The sequence below is a fragment of the Dendrobates tinctorius genome, unplaced genomic scaffold (genome assembly GCF_039654945.1).
Source record: "Dendrobates tinctorius isolate UK_male_01 unplaced genomic scaffold, ASM3965494v1 ptg000020l, whole genome shotgun sequence".
Taxonomy (NCBI): Eukaryota; Metazoa; Chordata; class Amphibia; order Anura; family Dendrobatidae; genus Dendrobates; species Dendrobates tinctorius.
Window position 1 is genome coordinate 22,443,052 of NW_027361688.1, and position 15,222 is coordinate 22,458,273.

The following is a 15,222-nucleotide window of genomic DNA, read 5'->3' on the forward strand; positions in this document are numbered from 1 at the left end:
ACCATGCCCAAGTACCCAGATCCATTGGTCTTGAGTCCGTTGGCTTGGGTCCGTTGAACTTGGGTTCTTTGGAGAGGGAATACTGTTCCTTCTGTGGGTTCCTCAAATGTGACGGTACACCGGGAGCACGCTGCCGTACAGGCCGCAGGGGTGACAAGGCCTGGTACAGAATCACAGCGCTCAGGAATGGTCAGTACATCTGCTACACTACCCGTCACAGGTCTTGTACGTGGAGGGGCACTGGTTAAAGGGTATGAGAGGAGGACAGTCTGTAAAGGGCTGGCTTCTGTGGCGGTAGTTGAGAGGGAGTCAACCTTCGTCCTGCTCTGTTGCCACTTTCCCACCAAGTCCCCTTACTTCCCGCGCTCTGCTCCTTTGAAGTCTCTCACGCCCCTTTCGGTCAGGTGCTCGAGCTCTCCCCGCCCAGGCAAGTCACCCCCCTGCAACAGTGATGATGGCCCCGATAGTTCCAGCTCCAGAGCGTTTTTCGAATCGATGACACTGTTCCTGTTCACCCCCTTACAGAGGGTCACTTTAAGGCTGCGGTCAGACGGCTGAAGATTCTCTCATGTGAGAAAGCTGGGGCAATTATGCTAATGACACTCGGCTCAAACTCTGATGAGAGAATCACAGCACAGGTGTGGAAAAGAGGGAGAGCTTTATTTTTCCATCTTCTACATTGTCTGAGTCCGGGGATGTCAGATTGCACTCTGATGACATCGATGTTTCACACACATCCATAGACTTGTATGGCTGTGCATGATCCGTCTTGCAGAACCACTTGCAGCATACTGTGATTTTTTTTTGTCGTGAGAACAATGTAGCAGATCTCCACTGCCCTGCAGTATAACACTGGGCCGAATGCTATCTGATAAAGCATTGCATAGCACTCGGTGTGTTATATGCCCATGTGAGCCCTACAGAAAACCATTCCTCCCCGAGAGCTATATTTAGGGCGTCTCATTCAGACAAACTCTGCTATATACTAAGGAGAGCAAAGGGACTTTGAAACAGTAGACTATAGATGGATGTCTGGCTTGACCAATATCCCTAATCATGTCACAAGGCTCTTTGAAGATTTGGACATTGCCTTAACGCCTTCATCACCTTTGGTTTTTTCAGTTTTGAGTTTCCGTTGTTTGCTCCCCTTCTTCCCACAGCCATGGCTTTTTTATTTTTCCGTCAATATGGCCATGTGAGGGCTCTTTTTTTGCAGGGAAAGTTGTACTTTTGAACGACACCATTGGTTTTGCCATATAGTGTACTTTGAAGCAGGAAAAAAAATTCAAAGTGAGGTGAAATTGCAAAAACAGTGCAATTCCACAATAGTTTTTTTTTGTTTTTACCATGTTCACTAAATGTTAAAACTGCCCTGCCATTATGATTCTCCAGGTCATTACAAGTTCATAGACACCAAACATGTCTAGGTTATTTTTTTTTGTAAGTGGTGAAAATAAAATCTAAAGTTTCACAAAAAAAAAAAGTGCCAGTTTCCGAGACCCGTAACGTCTTAATTTTTCATGATCTGGGGCTGGGTGAGGGCTTCTTTTTTTTTTTTTTATCGAGCTGATGTTTTTATTGATACCATTTTGGTGTGGATATGTTCTTTTGATTGCCCGTTATTGCATTTTAATGCAATGTTGCGGCGACCAAATGTTGCAGCGTTTTGATTTTGTTCTCCTTTACCGATAGGATTAATTATTTCTATATATTGATAGATCGGGTGCGGATATAGCAAATATGTTTTTTTTTTTAATTGTTTTATTTTGAATGGGGCAAATGGGGGGGGTGATTTACCATTTTATATTCTTTCATCTTTCTAAGATTTTTAAAAACATTTTTTCTTACTTTACACTTGCTTCAATAGTTTCCTAGAAGCTGCGATAATCCGAATGCCTGTAACTATACATCTAAGGTCGGAAAGGGGTTAAAAAGAAGTTATAAGAAAACTGCCTATTATTTAAAACATTTTTATATATCGCTCCCCCTGCTGATTTGCTGTTTCTTTGGCGGTGGTTGAAGCATGGCGCCGCAACTTTTGGGCCTGGGACCCTCTGAGAGGTTCACCATGGCTTCATACAAGATGATCAGAATATTATACTAAGAACCTCATGTTCAGATCTGTAGAGTTTTGCTTAGCCCTAATAGATCAGTATGTGATTTGTGCGGTCCATGTCCTTTTCTACAGTTCTGGTAGATATTTTTTCAATTTGGCCATTTTTTTTTCCCATATCACAAGCTGTTAACAATAAAAACTAGAAATATTTCAATTCTCCGAATGGCTACAAAGGCTTTTGTAAACTCTCACTGCACATTGTTTCAGGAAATCTATATATCTAATGTGCACAGGGCACATTGGCCAAGTTTCAGGGCCAGCGATAGGGCAAGGCAGACTAGGCAGCTGTCTAGGGCCGCCACTTTGTCTAAAACCGGCCCTGCCAAGTTATATGACCATCACAAATTGTAATCTAGCACAGTTGTTAGATTATTTATCTTGATGGTTTTTGGTCACTGTATGTTGGTATGATTTACATTGTAAGGTACTGCTATTTAAAGTGAACCTAAAAAGTGGCTCGTTTCTGCTCCTATTTCATTCCCGCTGCTCCACTGAGTATTCCGCTTTTTTTTTGTCAAATCTGCCTCACGGTTTCAGAGATATGGGCCTTTCGATTTAGTGTTAATTTTTGATTTTTCTTTTACAAAGGGGGTGTAGCCCACAGGATCCTCTGGGGCGTGTCTTTCTGTATAATTACTCTGTTAGCCACACCCTCTAAAGACCATAAAAGGCAGTACAAAATAAAAAGGTCCATTTCTCTGGAACCGTATGATGGATTTAAAAAAATAAAAAAACGGAATACTCAGGGAATAAAATAAAAGCAAAAACTGGACACTTTTGACCTGGTGACAGATCCTCTTTAAGCACTGTGCATTACGATATTTTTATAGGGTTTGGTCCAGGCAGCACTTTATATAAGTTTTAGGCATCTGTATGGGAGTAGTATGGCTCTCATTTAGGTGCGTGATATCGATATTTGCACACTGTATGAATGTACACGATATGAAGGGCATCAACATTTTTATGGTGTCAAGCTGAGATACTTTGGGCTCAATTCCGAGACTTTAGTGGCAAGTGATTGGTCCCAAAATCAGCTCCACGGGGTTGTCTTTTGTTTGATTTTTGGAGAATATTGGCGGATGAATCCTTACCAGATTTATAATGCAGGCAGATGACGAGAAAGCTTAGGATGGAAATTTGCCTTTCACCTTGTCTTACCAGTACGTTACCCTCTCTCTAAATTTGGAAAATTCTTGTTACCTTTTCCCATATCACCTTCTTCCCTAATTGCAGGAATTTCTGGAATAGAATAGCCGCTATTTTCTTTTATGACCTTAGAGGGATAACCTTGTCGTCCTACGTTTCCCCATTATCTGAGTTACATTGGGGCAGATTAGACATATGTATTTTGGACACGATTTTGGAGTGAATGAGACAGCAGGAACCCCGAGGAGATAGCAGCAGATGAAGCATTTAACACCTGCACCAACAGCTGCCGAGACGTGTCCTGTGATAAGTTTTCTGGAGGGCCTGGTAGGGAGCTCACAACTCAAGGAATACATCTTCTGCTGGCATAGCGCAAGATTCGATTATATTCCCAAGGAGGCGCTTACATGTCTCACAGAGAGACTTACGGAGAACACAATGTGATTGTTGTTAATGTCTTACGGAATCATAAATTTCTCTGCTTCGTCTTCAAGTTCACACTGTGCATCGGTGAGTCATATTTATACTTCCGTATATTTTGTAGTTCAGAAAATGTGGAATTTACATAATGGCTGTGTTAGTCATTGGAGTAATGAAAGTATCTCGTCGTCACAGGTCCCGTATGTGGGAGCATAAGTAATATCTCTATTTTTGACAATTATCTAACTGGTATCCTGGATTTTTCACCAGTTTTCCCCTCTGCAGCCTATTTCTAATTTTCAGTTCCCTCTGAGCTAGTGGGTGCAGACTACCTAATATGATGTCTCCTGTACGCTGCACACAGATATGAGGGACTCCTGCTCTTCTCTCTGTGTGCAGCACATGTTAAGAAGCTGCACTATGGAAGACAATAGAGCAGTTTTGAGCCATTGGCGTACCGTGGGGGATGGGAGTGGGCACTAAAGTCTATAGAGGGGTGCAAAAGTTTGCCTCCTGTCCATGCCCCTTGCTATCACCCATGTCTATTGATTGGCACCTGCAAGCACAGTGAGTGACCCTCATGAAGCTCCTTGTGAAGAGATGCGTTGGTCATAGGCTGCTGCGCTCTGCATAGACAGCGACCGAAATGAAGACCAGCATAATGAAGAGAGCTTTGTCATCTCGGTTGCTGCCTATGCAGAGAGTAGCAGGTGATGACAAACTCCTCTTGACTGCTGCGCTCTGCATAAGCAGCAAAAAAATGACCAAAGATCAGAATGAAGACAGTATTGAGCCTTAATTCGAGACTAAGAGCTGCTTTTAAATTTTCACACTTTTTTCTAACCCTAACTAGGTTTAGGGCTTAAGATTGATTTAGGGTTAGGCTTAGTAAATACATTTTCTGCAGAATGTGTCAGTCCTCAAGGATGTACGTGCCATAACAGCAGTCAATGTGACTTGCCCTGGAACCTGTAGGGAGAGGGAGCACAATTCCAGGTTGGTTGTGTCCTTAACTTATTGGGTGGTGAGAAATTGGGAGATGGTCTCCACAAGTGCAATGTGGAAATGTGCTAGGGTCATGTTAAATGGAAGGTGGCACCTGGTCTTCCAGTTGCGAATAGTTAGGACCCTGGTCAAGTGAACAAGTTGGGAGTCCGTGGTTGCGAGATCAGAGCCCTGACACCTCCTATCAATTATTGCATCCCTGGTGCCTCTTTTGATTGGTAGTCCCACACAATGTCATGCATGAATCCCACCGCAATGTGACAACGAGCTTAGAAGAAGTAATTGGATGCTGTAAGTAGTAGCATGTGTGCTGCACCAGGGTTCTGCAAACCTTTTTGCTCATCTCTACAGTCTTGGCTGAAAGTGTTGGCATCCTTTAAATTGTTCCAAAAAATGAGGTACGGTGTTTCTCCCAGAAAAATATTGCAATTACACGTTTTGTTATACACATGTTTATTTCCTCTGTGTGTATTGGAACAACACTAAAAAAAAAAAAAAGAAAAAAAAGGCAAATTGGATATAATTTCACACAAAACTTCAAAAAATGGGCCGGACAAAATTGTTGGCACCCTCAACTTAATATTTGGTTGCACAATCTTTGGAATATATAACTCCAATTAATCGCTTCCTATAACCATCAGAAGCTTCTTATATCCCTCAACTGGAATTTTGGACCACTCTTCTTTTGCAAACTTCTCCAGGTCTCTCATATGTGAAGGCGCCATCTCCCAACAGCAATTATAAGATCTCTCCACAGGTGATCAATGGGATTTACATCTAGACTCATTACTGGCCACTTCAGAACTCGCCAACACTTTGTTTCCATCTATTTCTGGGTGCTTCATGAAGTATGTTTGAGGTCATTATCTTTATACACAACCCATGCCTAGCACGTAAACCAAGCTTTTTTACACTGGGCACTACATTGCGACCCAAAATCCTTTGGTAATCTTCAGATTTCATGATGCCTTGCACACAATTAAGGCACCCAGTACCAGAGACAGCAAACAACCCCAAAACATATTTAAATCTCCATCATATTTGACTGTAGGTACCGTGTTCTTTTCTTTGTAGGCCTCATTCCATTTTCGGTAAACAGTAGAATGATGTGCTTTACCACAAAGCTCTATCTTGGTCACATATGTCCACAAGAAGCTTTACCAGAATGATTTTGGCTTACTCAAATACATTTTGGCAAACTGCAGTCTAGCTTGTTTATGTCTCTATATCAGCAGTGGGGTCCTCCTGGGTCTCCTGCCATAGTGTTTAATTTAATTCAAATGTCAATTTATAGTTTGCACTAACACTGATGCGCCCTGAGCCTGCAGAATAGCTTGAATTTCTTTGCAACTTGATTGAGGCTGCTTATCCACCATCTGGACTATCCTGCGTTGCAACCTTTCATCAACTTTTCCTCTTCCGTCCACGTCCAGGGAGATTAGCTACAGTGCCATGGCTTGTAAACATCTTGATTATGTTGCACTCTGTGGACAAAGGAACATCAATATCTCTGGAGATGGACTTAAAACCTTGAGAGTGTTGATATTTTTCAACAATTTTGTCTCTCAAGTCCTCAGACAGTTCTCTTCTTCTCTTTCTGTTCTCCATGCTTAGTGTGACACACAGAGACATACAATGCAAAGATCAAGTCAACTTCTCCCCTTTCTATCTGGTTTCAAGTGTGATTTTCATATCTGTTACTTGCCACAAGTGAGTTTGAACAAGCATCACATGCTTGAAACAAAGTTGTTTACCTTCAATTTTGGAAAGCAGCCAACAATTTTGTCCCACCCACCCATTTTTGGAGTTTTGTGTGAAAATATGTCCAATTAGTTTTTTCCCTGTTTTTTTTTGTGTTGTTCCAATACACACAAAGGAAATAAACATGTGTATAACAATACATGTGTAATTGCAATAACTTTCTGGTAAAAATAACTCATTTTTTTTAGAACAATTTCAAGGGTGCCAACACTTTCGGCCATCACTGTAGGTAGGAATATGATGGAGTTAGCAGTCCTATTCTTTGCTGTGGGTTTTCTATGTACATATAAATAATAGGGAAATTGAACGACGCAAGATAAAGATATATTCCCGACATAATGCGCCATAATTCTATTCATCAATATCTTGTCGCCAATACAGGTGATAAAAAAGAAACACATTTGTATCAATCGTTATTTTATTAAGAGGTCTTACAAGATTGCAATTGAAATCATTTAAATACAAATCACTTTTTATTCTTGTACAGAAAGTGTAATAAAGTTAAAAGATCTTATTATTATACGGAGCATTATTGCAAATGCTTACAAAATTTTTGCATAGAGTGAGTACAGACTCACGGATAACCCAAATACAAAACAACCCCAAAAAGCTGTATATGTTACCCCGTCATCACTTCAAGCAGGCACACACTCCACTCACAACTGAGACACGGACACAGTAACATATTGGGAGGTTATGAGTGAGCATAATCACATCTCCACATGTATAGGAACCGGTGACATCAATAGTATCCATGGGTCTTAAAGGGAATTTCCACTTTTTTAACTTTTGCAGACACTTTGCTTTTATTATCATGTACTAATTGCTCAAATTTACACTTTAATGTCTTTTAACATCACATTCTAAGGATTGGAGCACTGTGCGGACATTGGCCTAATTAAAGTGAATCTGTCAGCAGTTTTTTTTTATGTGCAATCTGATAGCAGCATGGTGTAGGCGCAGAGACCCTGATTTCAGGGATGTGTCACTTGCTGAACAGCTAGTTTCAGTTTCAATACAATCAGTGTTTTATCAGAAAGAGATTATCATTAGAGGACTAGGTGTTCTCAGTAAACCAGTCAAGCTAATCTATGTAACCACACCCCCACCACTGATTGGTAGCTTGGTGACAGTGTACACAGGAAGCTACCAATCAGGGGTGTGGGTGGGGTTCTACACAGCTCTGCACTCTGACTGCTGCTACATCTACAACAAAGAAAGCAGGGATTTTATCAAAACTGCACCAAGCAGCCCAGTAAGCGATACATTACTAGAATCAGGATCTCTTCCCCTACTCATACTGCTCTCAGATTACATAGCAAAAACCTACTGACTTATTCCCTTTAATAGATTATCACAACTATTGCATAACGTAGTGCAACTACTGCAAGAAATCCATCATTGTCGGAATTCTTGCAATTGCCTCTAGGTGTTGGCAATTTTTTTTCTGCATTATCGCTCACCAAAAATGTTCATGGAGCCCAAGTCTTAGAACTCCCATGCACATTGGATTAAAGTTGGTCAAGTGTAAAGTCCAATATCTGTCAGTGGAATCCTGTAGTTTGTCTTCAAGGAAAATCAGAATTTTGACAGCAACTTTAGAAATTTAACAGGAAAAAAAATACATAATAAAATTGAAATTCAGTACAAGATAAGTCAGGCAAAGTAATTACAACATTTTATGTAGACTTGAACTATAAAATGTAAAAAAAAAAACGGTGGAATTTTACACTTTAATATTTTAAAGGGGTTAAAACAAGTTAACACTTCTATAGTATACAGGATAGGTGATAACTTGTTGATCGGTGGGGGTCTGACTGTTGGGATAGGCAGAATGGGGGCACTTTTATCCCCGTCAGAATTTAGCGGCAGTGCACACATTTGACCACCGCTCCATTCGTTCTCCTTGGGCTACTGAGTACTGCACCTGACTTTTTCCAGCACCCTATGGAGAATGAATGGAGCATAAGTCGCGCATGCGCGCTGCTGCTGATCCGGTCTTGGAAGTACCCCATTCTGCCAGTCGGTGCGGATCCCAAATCGGTAAGTCATCACCTATCCTGTGGATACGTCATAACTTGTTTTCCTTGGATAAACCCTTTAAGATAACATTATAAAGACTAAACATTGGGCCCCAAAATGGCAAAATAACATTGACATCAACCAGTCAGAACTTCCATTTTATGAACTAGTCTGGTGTAGAATTTTTTTTAAATTCTTTACTAGAGAATTGAAATTTAATTTCTGGAAAATGGCTACAAAGAGCACCATTAATGCTGGAGGACCCGCTGCATTTTCCCCCTAAATGGACAGCTTATTAAATACAATAGTACAGTGTAATACTTCATTTCCACTGTGGGGGTGCTGCAGGGAAACTAAATAATTACTGTCTTGTCTACCTGCAGATTCCAGCTAATTTCTAGTGGTTCTAACAGAGGATCACCTTGTGATCAACTAGGGGTAAGGGGCCAAAAAATGAATTGCCGAAAGCCATGACCATTTCAAACTCAACGATATACTCAGGGGCGATTTAGAGAAAACATACTTTGAAAAGCTGACCAGTCTTATGTGTGTGTGTGTGTGTATAGGGAGAGACCTGTCATAGTATCATAGTAGTATCATAATATCAAAGAGTTGGAAGGGACCTCCTGGGCCATCTGGTCCAACCCCCTGCTCAAAGCAGGATTCGCTAAATCATCCCAGTCAGATGTCTGTACAACCTCTGTTTGAAGACTTCCATTGAAGGAGAACTCCCCACTTCTCGTGGCAGCCTGTTCCACTCACCGATCACTCTAACTGTCAAAAAGTTTTTTCTAATATCTAATCTGTGTCTCCTCCCATTCAGTTTCATCCCATTGCTTCTAGTCTTTCCTTTTGCAAATGAGAATAAAGTTGATCCTTCTGCAATGTGACAGCCCTTTAGATATTTGTAGACAGCTATTAAGTCTCCTCTCAGTCTTCTCTTTTGCAAACTAAACATTCCCAAATCCTGCAACCTTTCCTCATAAGACAGTATGACAGTCTAGGGGATCAGGGCGGGGAGAAGTCATGGAGAAGCAGCCTCTTGGACTAGTCATACAAGACTTATGTGTGTGTATAGGGAGAGACCTGTCAGTCTAGGGGATTAGGGCAGGGAGACGTCATGGAGAACCAGCCTCTTGGACTAGTCATACAAGACGCATGGTCTCCGGACTGCTTTTCTAAGTTTGCTTTCTCTGAAACTGCAATAGCACCGCTGGCATCTGGTTCATGTTGCCTATATTTTGGGCTGCCCAAATCAGATACAAATTCCCTTTAAAGGGCGTTTTTGCCAGTAAATATAAAGCTTTAATTTTGCCCGTTATGTAATGATATATACCCTTATCCATATAACTATTAAAGTTCATGACATTTCTTCCCTCCTAAATATTTCGCAATTACCTGTGAGTGATATGACTGAGAAGTGGAAGGAAGGAACCACTCACCAGGAACCCCACCGATAACGAGAATCGAAGTTCTGAAGAACCCTTTATGGACTTGGTCGATCATGCACACCTCTGCTCTATTGATTCTTTATGGGACCGCCGGATCTTCAGCACTCCCATTAAGAATGAATTTAGCGGAGGTGCACATGACTGACCACTGCTCCATTTACACGTGACAGACCAGGACAAATCGTGAACTAGTATTAACAAGGAATTTTCGCTCTAGAGGGGAATTTTTAATTTAACTCCAATATCTAACCAAGAAAATCAGATTTGTGAATCACGCTCGCTAGTAATATAAACCTCGCAGACACACACAAACTCACAATACAGTGTTATGCTGGAGTTCCACGGTATGAAGACATAAACAACTGTAACAATCCTATCATCTATGGGCAATATGACAATTTAGTGATTTTCCTTCAAAAAGCCATTCTTTCTATAAAACCCAAATAGGGTCAACTATACGATGAGGAACCAGATATAACCCTGTGGGGACTTCCAGTACAAATCTTAAATTTTAACAATTTGCAAGAAAATTTATTTTTCTTTTTTTCCCAGCAAATACAGTATATTTGAAAAATTCAGCTCTAAAACAAAACTTAGATTTTGTCCAATTAAGAAATGTGCTTAATCCCATGTATAGCGCTTGTTACATTAGGGATGTGAATATCAACTTAACGTAATGTGCCAGAAATAGATTATGTTGGCTGTCAGTAAAAAAAAGGTTAAAAAGCGTAATGAAGCCTTTAAAATTTTATTTCCATTTTTATGCACATTAATAAAAAAAAGAAACTGAAAAAATATTAAACTTGTAGTTAAGAAAATAAATGGCTGACTCTCATTTTTTGGATAAGTAAAATGGACAGCAGCTAAGATGTCGTAGACTGCGGGATGCTAAACCAAAGGCCCTTGTAAAACTAGGGCATAACTACCAACGATGCCACTTAAGATGCCTATGTGGCTCTTCTGGGGCTGTTCCTGAGGGAACACCACTGCTCAGACTGACTACACCTCTTTTCTGTGTTGGCAATATAAACCAGAGCAGGACTCCCTTTCCTCACAGACAACATAATTTTAGTAAAAGGGGGGTTGGTCTTTTCAAAGATGACATTATTCTACTCTTGTACATGGTATAACATTTCTGGGGGGAGGCTTATGCCTCACACTCAGCCATGCCCCTTTTGGGAATGTCACATCCCTCCTGGGAATGCCAATATTTCGTCAAGGTTTAAATAAACTCAACCACCTTTCAGGCCAGGTGTCCAAGGAAATTCGATACAGTTGGCAAGTAGGTCAAGAAGTAGGATGGGGTCAAATGCCAAGCTCTTGTGTCAGTATAAGGAAGTAAGCTAAGGGGCCTTCTCTCTCCTCTTTATACCCCTCTGACCCAACTACACTCTATGGTATACACAGGGTACCTTTGTACAGGATATATGAAACATCAGGGTCTTTCTGAGCTCCATAGTTTGGCATAGAACATGGGCCATGAGCATATCGATTATACCGTTAGGAGCTTAAAGCACCACTCCAGTGTTTTTTTTATTTTACAGATGGAATGGTGCTTCTAATCTGATGTCCCTGATCCTAGTCTTTTACTAACCTTCCGCTGTCTTCACCTTTTATCACATGTCTCCAGCAGTTTGTGACCTGCCAGATCGAGAGAACTGGAGGTCACAACCTAATACAAGTCTAGGAGAGCCTAGTTATGGCCTCGTTGTTGCTCTCATAAACTTGCATTGAGAGCTTGAGACATAACTTCTGACTTTCGTCCAGTTAGAAGTTGTAGTCACAAGATGGAAGTTCTTTCTTCTTCTGGACTGATTTTTCATTCCCAAAATTCTAAATTCACATGTAAAATCTGTCTACAGTGAGTACACAGTTTTCCATTACTGGGATAGGAGATGACATATGTAGTCTTAAAGGTCTGTGGAGATCTGTGACTGTCGTATTCAGGATAACTTGCATCAGAATGTCTGTGTCGGCCTCTAGCTGCTCCTTAGAATGGCTGCTTCTGCCTCAAGCTCCTTCCTAGAATGTCTGTGTCTGTCTCTAGCTCCTCCCTAGAATGTCTGTGTCTGTCTCTAGCTCCTTCCTAGAATTTGTCTGCCTCTAGCTCCTCCCTAGAATGTCTGTGTCTGTCCCTAGCTCCTCCCTAGAATGTCTGTCTGTCTCTAGCTCCTCCCTAGAATGTCTGTGTCTGCCTCTAGCTCCTCCCTAGAATGTCTGTCTGCCTCTAGCTCCTCCCTAGAATGTTTGGGTTGGCCTCTAGCTCCTCTTCCTCCATAGAATGTTAAAAGCACCAACTTTCATCTCCTATCTTAGTAATAAAAAAAATCTGAATTCTCTCAATACAGATTTTACCGATTTTAACCCTGAATTCAGAGTGAATGTGTACTATTCATTTATGAAATTAAAATGCCAGTTTTTCCTCAAAGTTGGGTCATCTACAGTTACATCATCATGGTGGTCGGAGCTGTGTCTTGTCATCATTACATGTCCGCTGCCGCATCACAACAAGTATGACACCAAACTTTTAAGAACATTTTTGAGGTTTTGATTTTTTAGGGATTGGAAAACCTAAACCCCAAAGCTTACTTAGAACCTAATAAATTAATGGAAATGAATAGAAAAAAAAAACATCCTCCCACTATCTTACAGGCTTTAAGTATTACATGACACGAAGGTTGAGCATTTTACAGAAGTACAAAAAGTCTCTAAAATAATTGAATCCAAAACATCAAGTGGTTTCGATACATTGGTTACAATTTTTGTATATATTTTGATATATTTTATATGGCATGATAAGAAATCTAATTTCCCAAAAGGCTCCATGGTTTTATGACTGTAATACTGGAGGTTCTTCACATTCCTAAAAAAAATATATAATCTTAAATTTATCAAATTCTTTTATGTTATGAAAATATTTACAACCATGGGTGGCATGAAAATGCTGGAGCTTCTTACAAGACTTGGCCTTCATGTTGGGTTTATATAAACTGGTCTACATTTCCCATAATTATCCTCTTTTAGTAAGGTAATATTTAGGAGTGACGGCGACTGATGGGAAAATAAAGGCAAAGTGGGAATAAAAAAATAGAATGACAGAGGACAGATTCACGTCAACCTCATTCCATGGTTATAAGATTGGGGTCATCCCGTAAGTGCCCTATAGCCAGTTAATGAGACTGTAGCAGCATATTTTTTCTAGTAACCTGTAATGTTATTGATCATACAAAATAGTTTCTGAAATAGAAATCTCACCGCTCGTCATCATTCACACAACATACGTCATATCCACCCCCCACCAACAAAACAAAAAAGGAAACAATAATATAGACGGCAAACAAAGAAATCAGAAACTTTCCCCTCTGTGCTTTTCCTTGCAGAGTGCATTGTCTTAAGGCATAGGCACATTTCCCCCTCTTTGATAAGAGATGGTTCAGTCCAGTTCCCTCCTTTAATGCAAGGCTCTGGGTGACCTTATAGACAAATGGAAGAGTTGATTATTGGCCGTTGCGGGGGTGCAAGTAATAGACGTTCCACAAACGATAAAACAAAAACAAAAAAAATGTGTTCGGCACGTAAGACAACCAAAATTAATGGCACTCAATGCCATTAATGAAAAGGAGATATTTTCTGGCTTTGTTTAAAACGTCCTGTATGTGGAGTTCGACAAACCTGAAACGCATTGGCTTTGTCACACGGTTGGCTTGTCAAGAGGTGAGGGTGGTGTAATGAATTTCACGTATTCGACATAGAATAACATTTAGAAAAAAAGATTCCTTGGCAACTAGTATTTGGGCAATGTGACATGATGGTCGTTTTTGGTACATTAAGCTTTTCGTTGAGTGGACCCCCCCACTAGGGGCAGGGATCATTGTTTGCCGCAGTTTTGGGTGCTGAAATTAGATGTATTTTTTCTCCGTCAGATCTACCAGAATAAAATTTTACACTATATTTCACTAAATTATAATATAACTGATACATTAAGGAAGGCGATGTTGGATCTGGACAACATAGTCTACTTTTATCATCTAGAACCAAACCCCCCCCCACAACCCATAAAAGTCATCATGATGTTCTGAGGATACATATTTTTCAGTACATTTTTTGAAGATGATAAAAGTTTGTTAGAATGGTAATGGGTCACGTGTCTTGGCTGGAAGATGAACTGTAAGGGCAGCTTTAGCTCTTGCTGAAAAGTCCCACCAAACTACTCTAGCCGAGACGTCCTACCTACCTAATAACGTCAACGGTTGGTATGACATCTACCCTGTCTTTGAAAAAAAAAATGCCAACTTTCATTTCAACTGGAAGAATCTTACTAATCTTATAGAAAGTTTTAGATATTTAATTCTTCCAATCATCTGCCTAACCCTAACCCTAGTTCTTGGTTTTTACCCACGTTTAGTTATCAAGCCATAGACTCTGGAAAAGTATGACCTTCTCTAGGCGCATCTTCTTGCCTGCTGCACTGAATCCGAATTCAATAAGCCATGATAAATTTGACGGCCATTTTTTTTTCATTTAAATTCTAAAAATGTAGAGTAGAACAGGATGCCACATATTGGGGAAAAACTTTCTGGCTGTATGTGGTGGACAAGGATGTCGATTCTTTGGGTTCGCTAACGAATGGCCAACTCTTAAAATGAGAAGACTTAGAAGGAGAAAGAAATAGAAGAAAAAAGGGAAGACGGTTGGGGGTGGTCACCCTGAGCTTCTGGCACTGAAACATCTCTTCCATGGGAGATTAATAGATTTACAGATATATATCTATATATATTTGTATATATTCACACCCGCACACACACATAGTTTTTTTTCTGAGGCTTCCTGTGTCTGGTTACAGTCGTACTCCTGGTCTTTGGAGTTTGGCGTTCCAGTCTCTTATAGACAAATATTGTTATTTGTCTGGCAGGTGGATTCACTGCCTGCTTGTGATAAGAATAATTTCCCACTGGCGCATACGCAGATCTCAAATACATTTTGACGGGGTGCAGACGCAGAATATGATCCCCGCGGTAGCTGTGGAAGCTTTACATTAGCCGCTTTCAACTGGATCTGGAGGAGAAAAGAAAGAGCAATCATAGAAAACATACCATAGAAAAACATGGAAACTTGTTTTAAACATGATGGACATAGAATTCTTTTTTTAGCATGCAAAAAATCTAAAATAACCATAAACTTTGAAAAGAGTGTCAGCTAGCTACTAACATCAAACACCTCCTAGTTGGGTTTATGCTCTAAATTGATCCCATCTGTCGAAGATAGGAGGTGACTAGGGCTGGACTGACCATTTTGCAGGAC

General features: G+C 40.4%; 1 protein-coding gene across 2 annotated transcripts in view; it reads right to left on the minus strand.

The window, feature by feature from the left end:
• Positions 1-6,848: 6,848 nt before the first annotated feature.
• The window catches only part of SGCD (sarcoglycan delta), a 636,458-nt gene continuing 628,084 nt past the window's right edge, over positions 6,849-15,222 (minus strand). For both annotated transcript variants that reach the window (XM_073567884.1, XM_073567885.1), the window contains one exon: positions 6,849-14,976. In XM_073567884.1, the coding sequence (XP_073423985.1) occupies positions 14,803-14,976 (174 nt within the window). In that variant the 3' untranslated portion in view covers positions 6,849-14,802. The remainder of the gene's footprint in view (positions 14,977-15,222) is intronic.